Below are 18620 nucleotides of genomic sequence, written 5' to 3'. Positions count from 1 at the left end.
AAGCCCATTTCTTGTGTCCCCTGTCATGATATTGCTGGAATATTGTTAAAAGAGGCATAAAACCTTACTCACTATTATTTTTTTATTAAGATAATGTTAGCCATAGTGCTTTTCTGCCAACTCATGGTACGGTGGTTATGTTTCATTGACTTGCAACGACTTAGTGTGTAAACAATTCACCTCAAAGTAGCTTTGGCTGTCTAGTAAATGTTTCAGGAAATGCATTTCATTTGCAATGTCTTCAGTGTTGCCTTTTTTTTTTTTTTTTTCATTTTATTTTTATTTTTATTTTCACCCTGGTGCAATTTTCCATTGATTGTTTTTCATCTATGTTCTTTTTGTGTTGTTGCCAAAAGCATATTAATATGACACTGGCCACTTAGGACATTATGGCTTGCTGAAGTGTTTAAAAGGTATTTGTTAAACAGAATATTATTTTGATCCCTTGATATTTATTTTAGCATGTGCAGCTAATAATCAGCGTTGAAATAGATAAAGTGTTTGATAACTTATGTCATAGGAGTGTTTCCACATCCCTTCCTCTCACATCATATTTCTCACATATCAGTAAGAGTCACAACTGTAGTTTAGTAGGGTTTGTCATGGCGGTCAGTCAGTCATTACTTTCACCATGTACAGAAACTGTAAATAACATTTTATTTATATCATTGTCAGGTGATACACAGTAGATTTTAGTGGACATATTGTTACTATAGAGGCATAGAGGTGTTGAAGATAGCCCTGTGTTACCTTGATGGAACCAAGCCTTGACCTCTCCTGAAGACCAGCTTAAAATGGCAATGAATTATGGACACCAGTATTGGATCAGTTGCTCACATCTTGGTTCTTGGCTATGAAAAAATGGCATTATGATTGGGTTTTACTGCCAGATACAATTTATTTTGTGTATTGGATTGTTGCCCGGGTTCATTTCAAACACAGTTAAATCAGACCTGTCTGGTTGTACAAATTTGCACATTTTGTAAACTATAGACTAAAACTATGACTATCCACCCTTCCTGCTTCATTTTTATCAGATCGATTTTAGTGGAAGAAAGAAATGTTACATTCGCTGTTCATTCTTATTCTTGTAATGCAGCCGTTCATGATGACTGAGTTGCAATGCTCAAGCCATCTCGTCATTTGAAAAGACTTCTCTTGGTACTTGTTTGTTTGTCTGAAATATTAAAATAACCAAAGGGTAATGTTATGAATGAAAATGGCAGCAAACAGAGGATGTATGACCATCCATTGAGAAAATAGTAAAAGGTTTTTATGTCTTGAATTATATACATGCGAGTTTAATAAAATCTGGGAATCGTTTGCTATGTTTGACGTAAAAGGACGGTAGATATGCTTCTCAAACTGTATGTAATAATGTTGATCTAGTTATTATAAAACAACAGCTGAAGTATGTGTCCACAATAGTTGTCCATTTGAAAGCAGGAGAAAGTTAACAATATATACGAATGTTTTAGTGACTTAGTGTTTTAGCCTTCCATGTCCCATTAATGTTTTATGAAACAGTAGTGCCAAATGATCGATGTACACTTAGGATGTTCAGTGTTAGATTTGGGTGAAATTTTGAGTGGGTCCAAATTGATGAAAATAATGTTTCTGGACCCCCTCCAATGTTAAATAGATGGGCAGATGTGAAATAGAGGGGGGTGGGGGGGGGTCCTCACTGAATTTGATGAGTCAAAACACTCCAAAACCCACTCTTGAGCCAACACTGGATGTTGCACCTGTCATCTACTGAAATTAGTTGCATGAAGTATATTTGAATAAAGACATTAATATTTAAAGCCAAGATCCTTTGGTTAGTGTAGTTTAATCATAGAAATCTGGACATGTTTTGTTCAGAGATGTGTGTACAAAGTTTGCCTTGCCTTTGTAAACAATTGCCCTTAAGATAGAGAGATGTTTATTTTTCTATTAAAGATGTACTCATTGCATACTTCATCAGTGTAGATTTACTTCTATCATTTCAGGTCAGTGCTATATAAGGGGATATCCAGACAACTGAAAAGTAGCTTTAAGAAAGTCAGACATTTCCTTTCATTTGTGTTTAGCACCTTACCTGTTCATGGTGTTCCCTTTGTGAAGTTGTTACTTTATATGTTCTGTATTAACTGCAGTTTCAGTGGTTCTCTTCAGATGAAGTCAGGAGCAAGTATTATCAACATTCTGAAACTTTGTGGTTAAAGATTATTACACATTATGGGTGTCACGATACACAAGTTTCATGAATCGATATGTATCACAATACCCATGTCACGATTCAGTATGTATCACAGTACCTATTTTTGAGGCTATATTGAGTAAATTTTGTTAAATTTTGAACATTAATATTCCATATTTAATAATTGTCCATGGAAATATCAACATTTTTCATTCTTAGAGGTTTAAGAGTTTTAATTTCCATCTTTATTCATTAAAAAATAAGCATTTATAATTCTCACATCAACAGCCATAAAAATTTCAAAATGTAAATGACACATAAACATATTTAAACTGATACATTCAAAACTAAATATCGATACAGTTTTAAATGTATATGTAATTATACTGTCTTAGAAAAAGTATTAATGTATTGTGGCATTAATAATGAGACATGGTTACGTGTACAACAAAACTGTTCTGAACTCCATACCAATCCACATGTAGTAATAGTGCTAAGACTATCAAAACTGCCATACTTTAACACTGGTCTACAGCAGGCCAAGTGTTGTAGTAGCCTTGTGAAACAGAGCTCTGGTACAATTTCCTAAAATGGTGTAATCAGTTAATTGATTATTGACCTTAAACGTTGACCTTGTCCCTTGTCTATTGGATCAGTACACATATTATTACACAATGATTTGTCACTCAATGATTTGAGGACATTTTTGTGAAAGAAGTACAATATAAAGCAAAATATTCTGTCTTTTCTACATTATTTTGTTATTGCTTCTGAGTTAATAAACCAATTAGCATAACAGTCTGTATTAAATTTCCTGTACAATTTTTAACAAAATGTTTTGAGACATGCAAGCAAATAATTATATTTTAATTGAGAAAGTTATAATATGTAAAATGGATCAGTTATTTGATGGACGTCTTTGTATCATATAAATTACCAGTTTCAAGATGTCTGTATCAAGTAATACATTGTATAGTATCAATAAATTTATATCAAGTACCTTTGTACAGCAATAGAACCACAGTACTTTGTATGAGGTTGACATAATTGTGTGTGGTTGCGTTAGCAAACAGTTTGGTCTTCATGGTAGTATTTGTTTATGTGTAAGTTACTGTTGTTATGCTAACAGAATTTAGTGTAATTTGTAAACTTTATAGTGATTTCTTATGTAAAAATTGATTTTATGATTTTTTTTCATCTCATTTCAAATGTTTGTTGCTGTATTGTAAATCTTCCCATAAAGTTATGAAAAAAAGAATTAATTGAGATGAATGATATGCTAACTACTATTTATTGTTAACTTGTACAGACTGTTTTTAATGGCAACAAATTTGCTGGTCAGATTGTTTTAGATTGAAAACTTCATTGGCTTAATTTGGCTCATTTGAAAGAGTGAAAATGTGTTAATGTTTCCCAGGAACTTCATTGTCATATATTCCCATTGACCATATTACCACTGCCATAGCAACCATCAACATGTTTGAATGTATGTAGACCATATTCATTATTGTCTGGTTGTGTACAGTGTAGAAGTTTTGTACAATAAACGAGAGATAACATAAAGCAGTTTTCGTTGTCTGAATGTTTGTGCAATGCTTTCCAGGTTGAATGTGCAACCTTTTTTGGAGTCTTTTGTTTGTTTATTGTTGAATGCTTCGATCAGTAATGGTCCAGCTGAGACTGCGATCTGTAAATAATCAAGCCTGGATCAGACAATCCTGTGATCAACAGCATGAGCATCGATCTATTCAGGTGGGATACATATGATGACATGTCTAAGTCCTCTGATCCTGTTTGCCACGTCTTATGGCAAGCATGTGTTGCTGGAGAAGATTCTAATGAGGATCTTCAAAGTGTTTTTCATAAGTATCTAGGATGGAGACCTGACATTAAAGGTACTGATGGACCAATCTCATGAAAGAAAAGTTGTTTACTTCTGATGATTCAAGCTAATTTTGTAGGGGTCATGAGCACTATAGTCTGATTTCAATGAGATTGCTGACAGGTGGAACTAAAATTTCAAGAACTCCCAAAGTCTCTTGAGAAAATATCCTCGACTACATTTGGATATCAGAATTATTCATGACTGTGGTGTAGTGGATAAGGTTCCGACTGGAAGGTAAAGAAATGGATGTTCAAGCCTTGGTCACGAAATCAAAACATGTGAAAAGATCCTTTCCTATCTTACTCTGCCTTACTGAATAAGGAGAAAAAAATCAAGGGACTGGCCAGCAACATGTCAAACCCTGTTTCATGGCACTTTAATGCAATATATGTTTGATGTTCTGGATCTGGCTTGGAGTCTCCCCATCATCCAGTACTTCATGTACTCGAACAGACACAGGTAGATCCCATATCACTGGCTGTCTACATAGTGGACATGATCAGGACACATTTGGAGTCTCCCCATCATCCAGTACTTCATGTACTTGGAACAGACACAGGTAGATCCCATATCACTGGCTGTCTACATAGTGGACATGATCAGGACACACTTGGAGTCTCCCCATCATCCAGTACTTCATGTACTCGGAACAGACACAGGTAGATCCCATATCACTGGCTGTCTACATAGTGGACATGATCAGGACACACTTGGAGTCTCCCCATCATCCAGTACTTCATGTACTCGGAACAGACACAGGTAGATCCCATATCACTGGCTGTCTACATAGTGGACATGATCAGGACACACTTGGAGTCTCCCCATCATCCAGTACTTCATGTACTCGGAACAGACACAGGTAGATCCCATATCACTGGCTGTCTACATAGTGGACATGATCAGGACACACTTGGAGTCTCCTCATCATCCAGTACTTCATGTACTCGGAACAGACACAGGTAGATCCCATATCACTGGCTGTCTACATAGTGGACATGATCAGGACACACTTGGAGTCTCCCCATCATCCAGTACTTCATGTACTCGGAACAGATACAGGTAGATCCCATATCACTGGCTGTCTACATAGTGGACATGATCAGGACACACTTGGAGTCTCCTCATCATCCAGTACTTCATGTACTCGGAACAGACACAGGTAGATCCCATATCACTGGCTGTCTACATAGTGGACATGATCAGGACACACTTGGAGTCTCCCCATCATCCAGTACTTCATGTACTCGGAACAGACACAGGTAGATCCCATATCACTGGCTGTCTACATAGTGGACATGATCAGGACACACTTGGAGTCTCCCCATCATCCAGTACTTCATGTACTCGGAACAGACACAGGTAGATCCCATATCACTGGCTGTCTACATAGTGGACATGATCAGGACACACTTGGAGTCTCCCCATCATCCAGTACTTCATGTACTCGGAACAGACACAGGTAGATCCCATATCACTGGCTGTCTACATAGTGGACATGATCAGGACACATTTGGATTCTGACAAGAACTCTGGAAATTTGTTCATGATGGTGGTGACCATTGATGTTAGCCTAGAGGTTAAAGCGTTCGCTCATTTTTGGTGTACCCTGCTGTGGTATTGCTAGAGTATTGCTAAAAGGGGCGTAAACAAACAATTCACTTACTCGCATGATGTACGTAAGACAGTCATAAAAGTAATATAAAGACACTGGAGAAATGTGATTACAGCCATGTGAAACTTTCACTTCCCATCACACAAGTTAGTGTAATGGTGGCAGCAGAAAGCTACTGGTGGGACATGGAGAAAGTAGCTGTGTTACATCCCTCTACAACATCTAGCTGGCACAGACTTATAACCAACATGTCAGAAATGGAAATGAACGATATAAATTCAAGTGTATTTTTATTTGCATTGTAACATTTCATAATAATATATAAAGATCATGAACAATTTCACTGATCTGTCATCATGTGTATTTACAAATATCTTTGAATATAAGTGAAATTGCTTGACTTCATGAACTGAGGTGTTCAGGCATAATCTAAACTTTTCTTTTTCTTTTTGTGGAAATAGCCAAATAACATTTACTGGTGAGCGATCTGTGAGGACATCTTTCATCAATGACAGGAACACAGTTAATGGCAAATACTGTCACGCCAGGTCTCTATACAAACTAAACATGCATATAACCAGTTAATCACTGTTTGATGCTTGGTGTTCATCTTTCTTTGAGGCTAGGTGTCCATAATTTTAAGAGGCTGGGTATCCATCATGATTTGAAGATCAATCTCAATCTCTATCTGCAGTTATATATTTTCCTCTCCATTTGTTGAGCCCTCCAGCTTGTTTCCTGACCTACTCTACACATGCATGACCCATTACGTCAGTTGGCACAAACGGCAGGTTGAGTTAGCTTCATTGAATAGGGGAGCAGAGAATGTACAGTGACCCTGTCTCAGCTCTTCGAACATGTTGACAATCAAGCTGAACAAACTGTAGGTGTCCCTCATGAGTTCAAGATCAGTCTCTCTCCATCAATGAGGCAATGTGTCCTCAACAGTGCAAGGTTAGATCTCCTTCACAGTTTGAAGGTCTGTCTCTATCACCATTCAGATTGTTCAAATCTGTTTTAGGTTTTAGTTCCATCACTGCTTGAAACTAACTGTCTGTAACTTTTCATGGCTAGATGTCCATAACAGTATGAGTTATGGTCATGGTTTGAAGATCAGTCTCGCTCATCACTGTTTGAAGTAATGTGTCCATTTCTATCTGAGGAAAGATGTCGATAACAGTATGAGGTGATGTCATGGTTTAAAGATCGGTCTCTGTCCATCACTGTTTGAGGCAATGTGACCATTTCTAATTAAAGGCTAGATGTCCATAACAGTTTGAGGGAGGTCATGGTTTGAAGACTGAACTCTCTCATCACTGTTTGAGGCAATATGTCCATTTCTACTACAGACTAGTTGTCAATAACGTTATTAGGCTAAGATCGGATTTGAAGATCGGTCTTTCCATCACTGTTTGAGGCAATGTGTCCATATCTGTTGAAGGCTTGGTCTCTCTCCATCACTATTCAAGGCATCACCAATAGGGAAGATGAGCTGTTAAAGCATTGGCTGGTCATACTGAAGACCAGGGTTCTGTTCCTCACATGGGTACAGTGTGTGAAATGCATTTCTGGTGTCCCTGCCATGATATTGCTGGATTAATGCTAAAAGTGGCATATTCACTTCATCACTGTTTGAGCTACCTGTCCACAGTACTAAGCTGGATGTGTTGAAACCACATCAGAGTTTCAGCAACCTTGTGCAAATTGGTGTCTCTGGGACCAGTGGCACCATAATAAGTGGTGCAGGGTTACCCCACTTTGTTGTACCAGGATCCTCAATCCCAGATTTATTATCATGATGCTTGGTGATGGTAACTTTCTTAACTGCAGTACTGTTCAGTAAATATGGCTCAATCAATCACTACTATGAGACAGACAACATCCAATGACAATCATTCCTCAGTCATCACTTTACTTCATATTAAAGCTCTCATTTCATCACGAAATAAGGTGTGTATGCCTCACATTTTCAAACTAATTCCAATTTATAGGGAATTTATTGAATCAAAGAGTTCAACTGTATCCATTATTTGGAAAAGTGTAAACAACTTCTTAAGGGTTTGATCACAGCTTTTGGGGTTCAAGGGAGATCACTCGCAGAACGGTCTTCAGATAACCTTAATAACTGTTTTGCCCCTGGAGTGACCATCGGCCAGTTTGTCAAAAGCATTTGGAACTTCTTCAAACTGAAACACCTTTTCTACCACAGGCTTGATCTGCAAAAACAAACTAAAATTCAATGATGCACTAATTCACAGAAGCTAGACACAGATATAACAGTGCCTCAAAATATTTTATCATGACAGGTTAAAGTTTCTGTGTCTGTTTATATTTAGCAATATCATGGCTGGATTCATTAGGACAAATCTGGACCTTCATCAACATGCGCTGTTGGCATTGCATGTATTTAATGTTTCTCTGCTCTCCTTCAAACCATCACTGGAAAACGTATCCTAAATGCCTATGTATAAACACAATGTGTCCTTATTATAATATTTGTTGAACTTTAAACAAGTGTCTCATATATAACCATATCATGGCAACAACAGAGCCCAGATTTTTTAAGCTCTCTTAGTGGTAAAATAGTCATAAGTTAATGCTAATGTATGGCACTTACAACTATCTTAACGCTAAGAAAGCTTCAAAAATCTGGGCCCAGTATCTCAGCATCTATCGTCAGAAAATTGTGACACCTATAAATCCCCTAAATACATACATAGTCCTGACATTTCCAGGATTGCTTTGGAGTCTAAGTAAACTTAGTCTCAGTGTATTTCGTTATACCCCACCACTAAGTCTAACAAAACCTAGTAGAAGGTCGCGTCAGGTAACCTTAGAGCGACAAATGACCATCCATTCAAACAAGAGACGGTTAAATAGATTTAACTAATCAGACAATGGCTACTATTTAGGGATCGGAGGGACTTTCAAAATGTTCAGGTCACTGACACAGATTTCTCCACAAGCAAAAATCTGCATATAACACAGTTATTTGACCTGCAGTATACACGCGTTGGGGTTTATGTTGACATGGTTACCATTAGCTAATATTTCCGCAAGATAACATCCTTGAATATTGCCAAAAACACTATTTTCAGCGACTGTTTACTCTCCATTGTCAAGGTTCTACATACGCCGTGTGCATCACCAGGAAGCGGCTAAATAGCATTTGGAATCGAGATAAAAAGTTCAGAAGGTATGTGCGAATGTGCACCTTCACGATTTGGTAAGCTGTGTTCTGATTGGTCAGTCTCAAAGGTTACCTGACACGACCTCCCATAAGGTTTTGTTAGACTCAGTAGTGGAGTGTAACAAAAAGTACTGAGGATAAGTTTACTTAGACTGAGCTAGTATGGAATTGAAACCGTAATACACATAAACAGGCAACACACAACATGCCATAGTATGCCTAGGTCAACCTACATCAGAGTTGTCCACCATCTCAGCTACTTTCTTTAGAGCACGACCATTAGGGACAAATACAGCCCAGCGATAGCTTCGGAGATCTTTGATGCCCTGTAAGGGAAATATATGTAACAAATATACTCACACACAAAACTAAGTCAAGTATAAAGCAGATATGTACGTTACTTTCAATATTAAAGACAAGAGAAGATGCAAACAGGGTCAATTAGACAAAACAAATGAGTGATGACATTTCATTAGCTGCAAAGAATGATGACATCTTGTTGAGGTGTTGTATCCCTTGGCCGACCACACCAATAAGGGTCATCTGTGGTCTTGGTAGCATTGTATTGATCACAGTTATGTTTACGTCGAAATGACATTCACCAGTTAGGGCAGTCACTCAAGGTTCCGAGCGTCTGTTAGCCTGGTTTCTTTCAATTTGAGTTAAGCATGGTATTGATGAAAAGGAGTAACAGACCCAATGTTTGTGCAGTCTTATACCCACATGATGGTGACAATTCGTGCATGTTCGGTTTCATGAGATGTGTGTGCATGATACCCACATGTTCATTGGGATGGTGTGTTTTAGTGATTCCTTCTATTAATGTGTTTTTACTCGGGCCTTCCAAAACACAACAAAATTATTGATAACACCATCAGTCTTCACTATATGCCAAAAACACGTATCCATTTATGTCCAAGTTTGTTTCCTATTTGGATAGATTAACTTGGGTTACTTATGTGTGTGAGTATAGATCCTCCAGCCAGTAAAACCTATCTTATATTTTGGATTACACTTTCTTAGTAAAGTACAGATTCTAGTACTCATCTTGGGTTGAGTCCCATCCAGGATAGTGGAAGTCATGGTAACTGAGCAGGTTAGGGTCTGAATTTTTGTGCTGGCGATTACAGACACCTGACTCTCATGGTATATGTACAAATCTTGGATGGGACTAAACCCAACAAAAGTACTAGAATCTGTACTTTACTAAGCAAGTAAAATCCCAAATATAAAGTATATTACATTTGACCACTTTCAAAATGGCTTTGTAAAATCATGTATTTTTAAAATTGTCATACTTAAGCTGTCAACATTTAACATACCCCAGCCACATCCTTGAGGAGATCGACTGCAGTCTTGACTGACCCCTTAACCAAACCATATGAATCAGCATTCCTCAGTAATGGTGTCACTATGGAGACATATTTGGCATTTCGATATTTGGTCAGCAAATCGAAGGAGAAGTTTGGTGTGTCACCTCCAAGAGTGTCCAACACTAAGTCAAATCTGAAAAACACCCACAAAGGTAACTCTTGCATTGTATGAGAGAAGATAATTTTCTAACAAAACAGGTCATTGTAGCATACTAAACTCTAATGTCATAAAAGCAATGCCTTGTGACGCATGTTCATATGCTCCAAAGGTGAAAAGCACATTGAGTATTAATTTCAATAATGTGTGAATACAAATTCTCATCTGGATTTTTAATGAGGTTGAAAAATGCAAATGATGCCTACTTGTCAAGTTTCTGTAGTTCCTCTTGTACATCCTGTGTCTTGTAGTCGATGACAGTATTGGCTCCAAGACTTGTAACAAATTCCACAGCATCTGTACTGCACGTTGTTGTAACGTCTGCTCCCCAGGCACTCAGTAGCTATATGTATGAATGTCACATCAAACTTAACTGACATAAGTCATGTCCGATAATTAATTTGGTCACACTTAAAAAATATTTATCATATGAGACGTTAATGACTATGGGAATTGTTAAGACGAACTCTCAGAAACAGATCATGAACACAAACAACAAACAGGAATAGGTGAGGTGAGTGGGCTTAATGTTATATTCAAGAAAGGTGCGTATTCAGCAACATGCCTGTGTGGGCCTCTGTTGATTCTCATAGTCCACACAAATGCCTGTTTAATACTGTTAGCTCTCTCACATGCCATGCCACAGTTAAAACGGATACCATACATAAGCCCAGTATACTGACTCCATTCTGATCAACACATGTCCTTTAAAACAGAGAATGCCAACAAAAACATGCAGTCTTTCTATTAAGAAAAACATGCCAACCTTCCATTCTTTTTCAGGGGATGACCATTAAAAGTCCCATGACCGTTGTAACTATATTTTGCAATAAAATATTTACAAACAAAAACTTAGTTTGACTTGACTTGTGAGACCACCCTTACAGGGCCCCACTAAGGCCCCCTACAGCCAAGAGCAGGTAACTCTAGCCATCAACCTCATACCTCACTTTTCATGCTGTTGTTCTAAGTGACTGACATGCGTGGGCCATTTCGAAGTTGCTTCAACCCTTCCCTTGAACATGAGTGAGAAAGAGTCTCAATCTGTAGACTTGCCCGCCAACAGGCGCAAGTTGGAATTTATAGGCTGTGTTTTTCATTCATGAATTGTTGTAACAAGGAACAAGAATTAATGCCCTGATGAGCCAGGACACTGAGTGAGTGAGTGAGTGAGTGAGTGAGTGAGTGAGTGAGTGAGTGAGTGAGTGAGTGAGTGAGTGAGTGAGTGAGTGAGTGAGTGAGTGAGTGAGTGAGTGAGTGAGTGAGTGAGTGAGTGAGTGAGTGAGTGAGTTTTACACCACTTTTAGCAGTATTCCAGTAATATCATGGCAGAAAAGGATGCCAGAAATGGGATTCACACATTGTACCCATGTGGGGAATTAAACTCAGGTCTTCAGCTTGACCAGCAAACACTTTAACCACTAGGCCACTCCACCGTTTGCCAGGGTGGAGGGTTTGGCAGTTTGGGGGATGCAAACTAAGAAAAAAGTCTACTCCAGCCAAGGACCAATGCTTGTTTAATACTGGATATGAAACTTCCCAAGATTTCGGCCAGACCACAGGACTGATTAGATGTAAAACTTGCCAGCTCTGACCAAAACTTGCCTGCCTACAAAATATCTTCACATACATGTCTTACTTTTAACCCGACCATCGAGTAGGTGAATTTGAGAATCTGGCACTCCGTGCTAAAAATAACCTAGCGCAGGCAGTCGGGCTGGCAGGACAATATTAACCATCTCCAAACACATATATATTAATTTCTTTGTTCATAATAATAATAATATGTGCATTTATACTGCACCAAACTCCATTCATGATGTGAATGCTCATAGTGTTAACAGGCAAAGCGGGCATATTATTACCCCAGATAATCCATGCTGCCTGTTAGGCACTAGAAGGTTATTGTCACATGACTTATCCCACCAGGTACCCATTTTATACTGGGTGAACTGAGGCAATTTTGAACAAACTCACTTGGCTGAGGTGAGACTGCATGTATCACATGTGCTTCATTGTGGGGTAGGACTAAAGTCCTAGAAACTCAGGAGTCAACATGATCACCCATCCAAGGACTGTCGGAGCTCAACAGTGCTTAACTTCAACTTTGTGACCTTAGGTCCATGCACAGGACTGTATGGGCATTAACATTGTACAAGTGTATTACCTGTATAGAAAATGTGCCTATTCCCCCAGAGCCCGCATGAACTAGGATCCTGAAAGTCAACATATACGCTGAGTAAAACTTAGTCGTGAAGATGACAGAAAATCATAAAAAAAATTAAATACAAATAAATTAAAGCGAAGCTCTTAAAAGAATGCTATGTCGGGTAGCTTGATACATGCAACATTACCTTTGATGATTGAGAAATTGAAGTCAGGTTTTTGGTAACATGAGGTGGGGGATTTCAAGGAATAATGATAACATCAGTGTTCATGAATGGTGTTTTACAGTAACAGGACTTTGGGTCATGTAAGTTTCAGATGTCTGTCTGACCCACTGGCAATTTACAGGACTCATGGACTAAAAATAAACACACACTTCAGATTCAACAATTCTTACTGAAATTATTAACAAATGCAAAACTTATAAACAGTAAACAAGTGTGATATGTCACATATGACAACTTCGGTCATTGTGAAACATACAGTCTGGTTGTAGACTTCCACCTGGGTCAGAAGCTATTTGAGAACACTGTATTATAGCTATAGTCCTATGCATGATGTACTTGTTTACTACCAACCTTTTCCCTGCTGTGTTGCTTTCCTTGAGTTCCCCAACCTCGCACAGTGCGGTCCATGATGTCACAGCCACATAGGGAATGGATGCTGCCTCTACATGGTCTAGTGTCTTCGGCTTTTTGGATATCTGAACAATAAAGATAAACATACATAAAGTGATGGTTTGAAAAGTATATGTAAGTTCACAAGCATATGTAAAGTTCAGGCGTGATTTGTCAGGTTCAGGTACAACAAAAAGAACCATACTGGTCTTCATAAACTTTTGATTGTTGTGTTTACTGTTAATGCCATACTCAATACATTCCAGCTACATGGCAGCAGTCTGTAAGTAATCAAGTATGGACCAGACAATCCAGTGATCAGCAGCATGAACTGATGAACATGATCAACCAAATTAGGATTATTGGAGAATCTCAACAAATGTCTCCCGGTACTAGGTAAGTAACAAATATCCGAGGCTTACGGAGGATACTTTTACCTTTATCAATGAGTGTTGATATAACTGATATCAGTAGACACAGATGTGAGATTTTATTTATTTACTTTTTAAATGAAATATTTACACCTCTGAACACAGTTACAGTACTGCCATTAGATTTGCAATGCAGCGATGTCATAGCATTGTGATGTCATCAACTTCATGACGTGATAGCATCGTCAGAGCATTGTACAAAATCTACTGTCAAAATGATATCTCCTAGGAGATATTGTCTCATATCACACAAGCGAAATCTCCTGTGTAACACTGTTTTGGATGATAAAATGATGTGTCAACCATTTAGCGAGTCTGAACACCCAATATTATCAATCGCCTCCTAAAAAAGCAGAGGTGCTGATCTACATATTTCATTTGGTGGTAATGAAAGTATTGAAGGTTTAATGCCACAGAAATCCAAGGATGTGATCTTGTATGAAGGTCATGTAAATTCTCAGAGGGGTAGCTGGTTTTAATGCCAGCATCCCAGCTATATCATGGCCACTCAGCTAAACATGAGGGGAAAGTGAGTTGGGTTTTACGCCACTTTTAACAATAATCCAGCAATATCACCACGGGTGACACCAAAAATGGGCTTGACACATTATACCCATACGAGGAATTGAGTCTGGGTTTCTGGTTTAACCAGTGAACACTTTAATGTAGGTCCCAGGGAGTACCCCAAAGAGAATCTCTTTTGAAAAAGAATTATCCACACATTAAAACCCAAAAGCACAACTATGGCACAAGCAAACCAAAAATGATAATCAGTGCACATGAAGACCTGGGCCCAGATTTTCTAAGCTCTCTTAGCGCTAAGACAGTCATAAGTTAATGTTAATGTATGGCACCTAAGACAATCCTAGCGCTAAGAGGGCTTCGAAAATCTAGGCCCTGAACGCATAATGATAAGTTTGGGACACAATTCAGCACAACAATATGCAGCGTCTTGGAAAAATAAGCTATCTCCATTCCCATCACATGGTGAGATATTGTAAGAAAGGTATGAAAGTTCATGGATGAGCGCTTCTTTAATTATTATTATATTATGACAGGGGATTTTGTTACAGATTTTTATACCGCTGTAAAGTCACTTACTGTTGACAGCATTATAAGAATCTATACCGAAACATCTCATCATGATATATAGAGGATACTATATGAGTGACCATGTCAAACTATGTTTATGACACGAATGTCTAAATGTTGGTATTTCCCAATCAAGAGCGAGGGATATACTAGTACCAATATTTAGGAATGATTGTCATTGACATAGTATGTTATGGGTACAAATATAATATTCTGTTTATTACCGAAATCACCAATGGACCCAAATCTACTTTCAAACACAGGCTGGCTACCCGTCATCGCTGCATGTAGAACACAACGTCACAGAAGAAACATGATGTTATAGCATTGTTATGACGTCATGTCACCATGACAAAGTGATATTTTGCCCTAGGGCATCGTGTGAAAAATATGAACCCCGATATGTTCGCCCTCGTAGGTAATAAAATAAAAACGATGTCATCCATAAAGTATGATAAAATCTAATTATTCATCAACTTCAAAAATGCTAATCAAACTGAGATATTGTAGTAAACATGTGATCCTAAGGTAACCAAGTGTAACCACCTCCTTCTGTGATGCGACCAGGAGCTCTGCATGAGTGCCCTGTCTGTGAGCTCCCAATGCTCCCCACACCTGCAGCAGAAACATACATACAGCTGTGGGTCTAACACTTTAGTCTTAGAAACATAAAGCTTTTCTTTTCCAGTGGCGCACACTTATTACAGTAAATCAACAAATCAAATTCCTAAATTTGTTCATTTTTCATTTTCAAAAGTTTTCAATCCACAAAAATATTGCAGGCTGCTCCCTTAATAGAGCTGGTAGTTCGTGTTAGTGAAAGATACTGTTTCTGTCCATGTTCATTTATCCTCTGGCTGGACTGACCAAGTCCAAGGACCGTAGACATGTAAGGTCTGATGAAACAACTGGAATATTTCACTATTCTATCCAGCATTTAGAATAAACTCTTACATGATTTTGAGATTGAACATTCAGAATTTTGGAAAATATGATTCTAAGCATATGATTCTTACTTGCTTTTAAAAGATGACAACATGAACTGGTGCTCTAATTCTGTAACTTTGGAAAGTAATTACAACTGAAAATGATAATAGCATAAAAAAGGTTTGAATAAGCATCCCACCTGATCTCCAGGTTTAAAGTCAGTGACACGTTTCCCTGTCTCCAGCACCACACCAGAGAAGTCTCGACCCAGGGTCAGCGGGAACTCACTCCCTGACTTGGGGTTCCCTAGCAGTTTCCTCATAGAATTCAGCATCACCTCGCCATAACCTCCTGCAACACACATTCAGAATGAGAATAGAGCAATCCTTTGGTTGGTTCTAAAGTACCTGATCTCATTCAGCATCACCTCACCCCAATGTGTGCAACACACATTAAACATGGGACTTGAGTAATGAATTACTCATTTTTCAGGAACCCTTCTCATTCAACCTCATCTCTCCATAAACTTAAGCAACACTCACAGCAGAATTAATGCATTGCCTATTTTTCTACTTATTCATTGCTTCTCTTTTAGCAAAGCAAAAAAACAATGATCATTAGATCTACAGAGTTTATTCTGGCCAGCTGTTGGTTCCTTAAACCAAAAAATGGGCATGTGTCAATGACCTGGGTTTACCAAAATATAATTGACTGTGTGTCCAGATTCATTCTGTCTGTTAGGAGAGGTACAGTGTCATTCCTCTGGGTGTTTGGCATGTATGGGACAACACAAGGACTGGCTTGTCTGATCTCAGTATAATGTTTCTGAGCAGGGCATCCATGTCAGTTGTGGCATAGTATCTCACTTGACCAGAACTAGAGAACCTTCATTTGTCTGGACTACTGGAATGAGTGAGTGAGTTTAGTTTTATTTCACTTTTAGCAATATTTCAGCACTATCAAAGTGGGACACACCAGAAATGGGCTTCACATATTGTACCCTAATGGTAAATGAACCTGGGTCTTGTTGACCTGGGTCACTGTGATGAGCGGATACTTTAACTACTAGTCTACCCCTTCAGCTCCTGACTAGTTGAAGCATCCACATACACAATGATATACACAAACAGTCAAATCCCACTGAGTCAAATCGCTGGTGACCAAGTGACCAAGTAATAAATTCGACTTAACAATGTATTTGAGACATGGGTATGCCTATGAGGGCAGAAAAAAGATGATCTAATATTGACCAACTCCTTTACTTAGCACATCGTCTCAAAATAAAGCACAATAATACATTAGGTGACATAAATAATGAAAAAATAGCATATAAGTATGCACTCAAATAAATACTAGCACAGTGAAATACAAAATACATGTACATCTTAAAATCCATGAACAAAATCTTTTGGCAATCAACAGATATACATGGCACTAATCTGCCTTTTGAACTCAGCTGTCAATAGCGGAAAGGTGTGAGCCACGCTGGTCTGTTAATTGGCTTGTTAGTTAGCTACACCAGTTAACTCCTCAGTGACTTGACTTAGGCTTATGTATACAAGATTGCTGTTGTTTGAATCTCATGGGACTGAATTTCCCTCTCGAGTCATCGTGTGTATTTATGAGATAAATAAGTGTAACAAGAAATCAAATGATGATAACTATAACAAGGAATGGCTGGGACTGAGAGATACGTCGTGTTATGCATAATACTAGTATTCGAGACACCGGCATTCGACTCATCAGAATTTGACTGTACATAGACATCAGGCAAAATAACAATGAACATGTTGCTATGATGGAACTGCTGCCCCATAAACCTTTTCCAAGGATTACTTTTTAAGCATCAAAGCACTGACATAATACTTTTAATGTGGATAGTCCTCATCATTAAGAAAAGTGTCCTGGCCGTAGATTTTCGAAGCTCTCCTTGTGCTAAGATAGCTGTAAGTTAATGTTAATGTATGGCACTTACCATTATCTTAGTGCAAAGAGAATCTAGGCCCTGACTAAATTCACAGATGATAGGAATTTCTATTGAAACATTTTACCTCTCATAAGAACATCAATAGGGTTGACACTTGCAGCATGAACTTCAACGAGCAGTTCGTCTGGGCTGCGAATAGTGGGCACCTTGGCTGTACGAGAGAGGGTGAATTCTTCATTTCCTCCATACTGGTGAATTTGCCATGCTGACATACTGGACCTTGTGCTCTTGTGAACATTTTGAATATATTGATTTGGGACTTGAGATCTCAATTTTGTCATGTGCAACATACGGACACTTTCAGCGCATTTACGACAAAATAATCCACTAAATGACTGCATCCTGTGTGTTTGTCCTGCTGGGCTTCCTCACCTATGATCTGAAAAAAAATGTCACCTGACATGGCTAACAACATACAGGCTACTTCTTGCATCATTCAATCATTGTCTTTAGAAATAATTATTAATAATTATATAAATCTATATGAATGTAGGAATAAATCTATTTATTTTCTGCATGGTTAGATCTTACCAAAATTAGTACAAAAGAAAATAGTTACATGAAATATTGAAAATGATGAAATTGAAGTTTGATCTCTAGTTTTAAGGCGGGTGTGGCCTGAAGCCAGCAGAGACAATGGTATCTGAGAGGGGCGGATACAGCTTTTTTAGAAAGTAGGGGTCCATGTTATTGAAAAAAGGGGCGGGGAGTAAGGAACAATACAAAACAAACGTTGAGAGAACATAGAAATGACACTCACAAATTAATTACTGGTTACGATGAAGGTCGAGCAGCCTCACGGTAGCCTCACAACCTTATCAAACCTGACTGATAGTTGGTAGTGATCTGCCCTTGTTTGGAGAACATTAACCGGACCAAAACGAACTCATCCAACCACGTGTTTCAAACAAACACAAAACTCTATCGTACTATTACTGAGCTAGTACATTGGTATGTGTCAGGAATAATCTTCGTTTCAATGAAATTATCTCATCTAGCAG

At 38.3% G+C, this 18620-nt stretch overlaps 1 protein-coding gene across 1 annotated transcript; it reads right to left on the bottom strand.

Annotated features, from left to right (window-relative positions):
- Window positions 1-5957: 5957 nt before the first annotated feature.
- Window positions 5958-18493, bottom strand: LOC137286449 (reticulon-4-interacting protein 1 homolog, mitochondrial-like). Its single transcript, XM_067818320.1, has 10 exons — window positions 18380-18493; window positions 17684-17998; window positions 15832-15983; window positions 15252-15320; window positions 13144-13268; window positions 12567-12615; window positions 10606-10742; window positions 10192-10375; window positions 9103-9195; window positions 5958-7895 (listed from the first exon to the last, which is right to left on the bottom strand). The coding sequence occupies exons 2-10, from the start codon at window positions 17958-17960 to the stop codon at window positions 7788-7790; spliced, it is 1194 nt and encodes a 397-aa protein (XP_067674421.1). The 5' UTR covers window positions 17961-17998; window positions 18380-18493; the 3' UTR covers window positions 5958-7787.
- Between the last annotated feature and the right edge of the window lie 127 nt (window positions 18494-18620).

Source organism: Haliotis asinina, chromosome 6 (genome assembly GCF_037392515.1).
Source record: "Haliotis asinina isolate JCU_RB_2024 chromosome 6, JCU_Hal_asi_v2, whole genome shotgun sequence".
Taxonomy (NCBI): domain Eukaryota; kingdom Metazoa; phylum Mollusca; class Gastropoda; order Lepetellida; family Haliotidae; genus Haliotis; species Haliotis asinina.
Note: the sequence above shows the minus strand (reverse complement) of the source record. Positions and strands in the feature narration are given on the sequence as shown.

Bases quoted from the DNA above. Each gene is read 5' to 3' on its own strand.
- LOC137286449 (XM_067818320.1), bottom strand. From the start codon at position 17,960: ATGCAGTCATTTAGTGGATTATTTTGTCGTAAATGCGCTGAAAGTGTC. The intron at 12,616-13,143 runs GTTGGTAGTAAA...GTTGACTTTCAG, and splicing joins AGCAACACAGCAGGGAAAAG to GATCCTAGTTCATGCGGGCT. The intron at 10,743-12,566 runs GTAATACACTTG...TCATACATATAG, and splicing joins TAGGCACATTTTCTATACAG to CTACTGAGTGCCTGGGGAGC.